At 43.8% G+C, this 2,140-nt stretch overlaps 1 protein-coding gene across 1 annotated transcript; it reads left to right on the top strand.

Moving 5' to 3' along the window:
* Positions 1 to 1,649: 1,649 nt before the first annotated feature.
* On the top strand, positions 1,650 to 2,038 carry LOC102864590 (60S ribosomal protein L28-like). The gene is made up of 2 exons (XM_006887861.1): positions 1,650 to 1,805; positions 1,892 to 2,038. The coding sequence occupies exons 1-2, from the start codon at positions 1,650 to 1,652 to the stop codon at positions 2,036 to 2,038; spliced, it is 303 nt and encodes a 100-aa protein (XP_006887923.1).
* Positions 2,039 to 2,140: the final 102 nt, after the last annotated feature.

Genomic DNA, 2,140 nt, shown 5'->3' with positions numbered 1-2,140 from the left:
ACACAAAGATTCTTACCACTGCGCCTATATGCAGCACCATGAAGGATGGAGAAGAGATTGAAACTGTAAACAACTTCATCTTAACCTATAGCCACAATTAACACCCAGCAATCAGGAAATAAGGAGATGCATTGCACTGGGGAAATCTGCAGTTAGGGACCTTTCCAAATTATTAAGGTGCAATGATGTCAGTTTGAGGACTAAGGTGCATCTGATTCAAGCCATAGTCTTTGTGATTATTTGTTATGCATCTGAGAGCTGGACAATGAATGAATTAAAGAAGAATTGATGCCTTTGCATTGTGGTACTGGAGAAGAGTACTGGATCACATGGACTGCCAAAAGAACAAATATGTCTTGGAAAGGATGCAATCTGAGTACACTTTGGAGGCAATAATGATGAGCCATTACCTCACATACTTTGGACATGTTGCTAGGAGGGGCTATTCCTTGGAGAAGGACATCATTCTAGGAAAGGTGGGGGGTCAACAAAGAAGAGGAAGACCCTCAACCAGGTGGATTGATATGGTGACTGTAGCAGGCTCTTGTGTGTCAGGAAGTATGAGGATGGCATAGCATGAACAGTGTTTAGATCTTTTGTTCATAGGGTCACTATGAGTCACACATGACTCAACACCACCTAAAAACAGTTATCTATTTATCGTGTATGTGTGTATAGTATGTATGTATATATGCTTTGTGTGTGTGTATATATATATGTTGTATGTTGTTGTTGTTAAGTGCCATAGAGTTGTAGGCGACACATAGCGACTGTATGAACAAAAGTCTTGAATGCAAAACTTTCATCTTTTCTCCAAGTTCATAAAGTTTCTGGTGGTAAGCTTTTTTTTGTTTTTTAAGTGGATACCATTCCTGCTTCCAAGCCAGTTTTATTTGGAAGATCCACAAAAACCAGGCCCAAAGGCTGTAGGCCCTACGGCCCAAAACCCTTTTTTAAAGGCAAATCCAAATCCTATCATATTACGCCCCATTGTGAGCAAGAGCCATACCCTAATCTCAATCCCAAACCAGAAAACATACCTCGGCAGAATCTGGCCGTTCTGGCTATCTTCCCAGCCTGGAAATAGCCCAGGTCTGGCAGACAAAAATGTGTACCTTGTGTGTGTATGTATATATGTATGTGTGTGTGAATACATATATATACATTTATACATTATACATTATACATGCACACACACACGCACACACACGTTTTATCTATAAACCCATAGTCAGAACTCACCCTCCAGCCAGTTTTAAGAGTCAGTTTAACTGCAGGAGGACATTGTCCATCCTCCCATGGAGCAGCTGGTGGATTTAAACTGCACATGTTTAGGATTACAGCACAGCTTCTTCACACTAGGCTAATACAACTTTTTACCACATTGAAACCTTATGTGTGTTTATGTTCAATATGGGTGTGGGGGGGGGATGATGATGATGATGTTGTCATGTACTGTCAAGTCAAAAGAGACTCATAGCTGGCCCTCCAGTAGGTTTTCAGAAGCAGTTAATCCATGAGAGAAAACTGCCTATCATTTTCTCCTGGAGTTAGAGGTGGATTCTAACTGCATGCCTTAAAAATATAGATAGAGCTCTTTGCACCTCTGGCCGCCACAACAGGAGAAACTGCCACCGTGTCTGCAATTGATGGTCCTACGTAACTGCTCCAACTTCTTGATCAAGAGGAACAAGCCCACCTACAGCACAGAGTCCAATGACCTCAAAGCTCTCAACTCCTTCCATTACAATGGGCTGATCTATTGCAAGACCCTGGGCATGGAGCCAGGCCCCAACAAAAAGGAGGTTGTGGTGGTGATGAAGTAGAGGTCAGGCCACAGGAAGCCAGCCACCTCCTACATGAGGACCACCATTCACAACATCCACGCCAGCTCAGCAACATCCGCAACATGATCCGTAAGAACAAGTACCATCTGGACCTGCGCATGGCCGCCATCCACAGGGCAGCACCATCCTGTGCAGCCAGAAGAATCCTTGATGGTGAAGAGGAAGTGTACCGCTCCACCAGAAGCCCCTGAGCAACTGCCGCCCCAGCAATAAAGACAGCTCATCTTAAAAATGGAAGGAAGGAAGGAAGGAGGGAAGGAGGGAAGGAGGGAAGAAAGGAAGAAAGGAAGAAA

The sequence above is a fragment of the Elephantulus edwardii genome, unplaced genomic scaffold (genome assembly GCF_000299155.1).
Source record: "Elephantulus edwardii isolate Elephantulus edwardi_28Jun2011 unplaced genomic scaffold, EleEdw1.0 scaffold00062, whole genome shotgun sequence".
Lineage (NCBI taxonomy): Eukaryota > Metazoa > Chordata > Mammalia > Macroscelidea > Macroscelididae > Elephantulus > Elephantulus edwardii.
The sequence above is the reverse complement of the archived record's forward strand: the minus strand, read 5'-3'. Positions and strand labels throughout refer to the sequence as shown.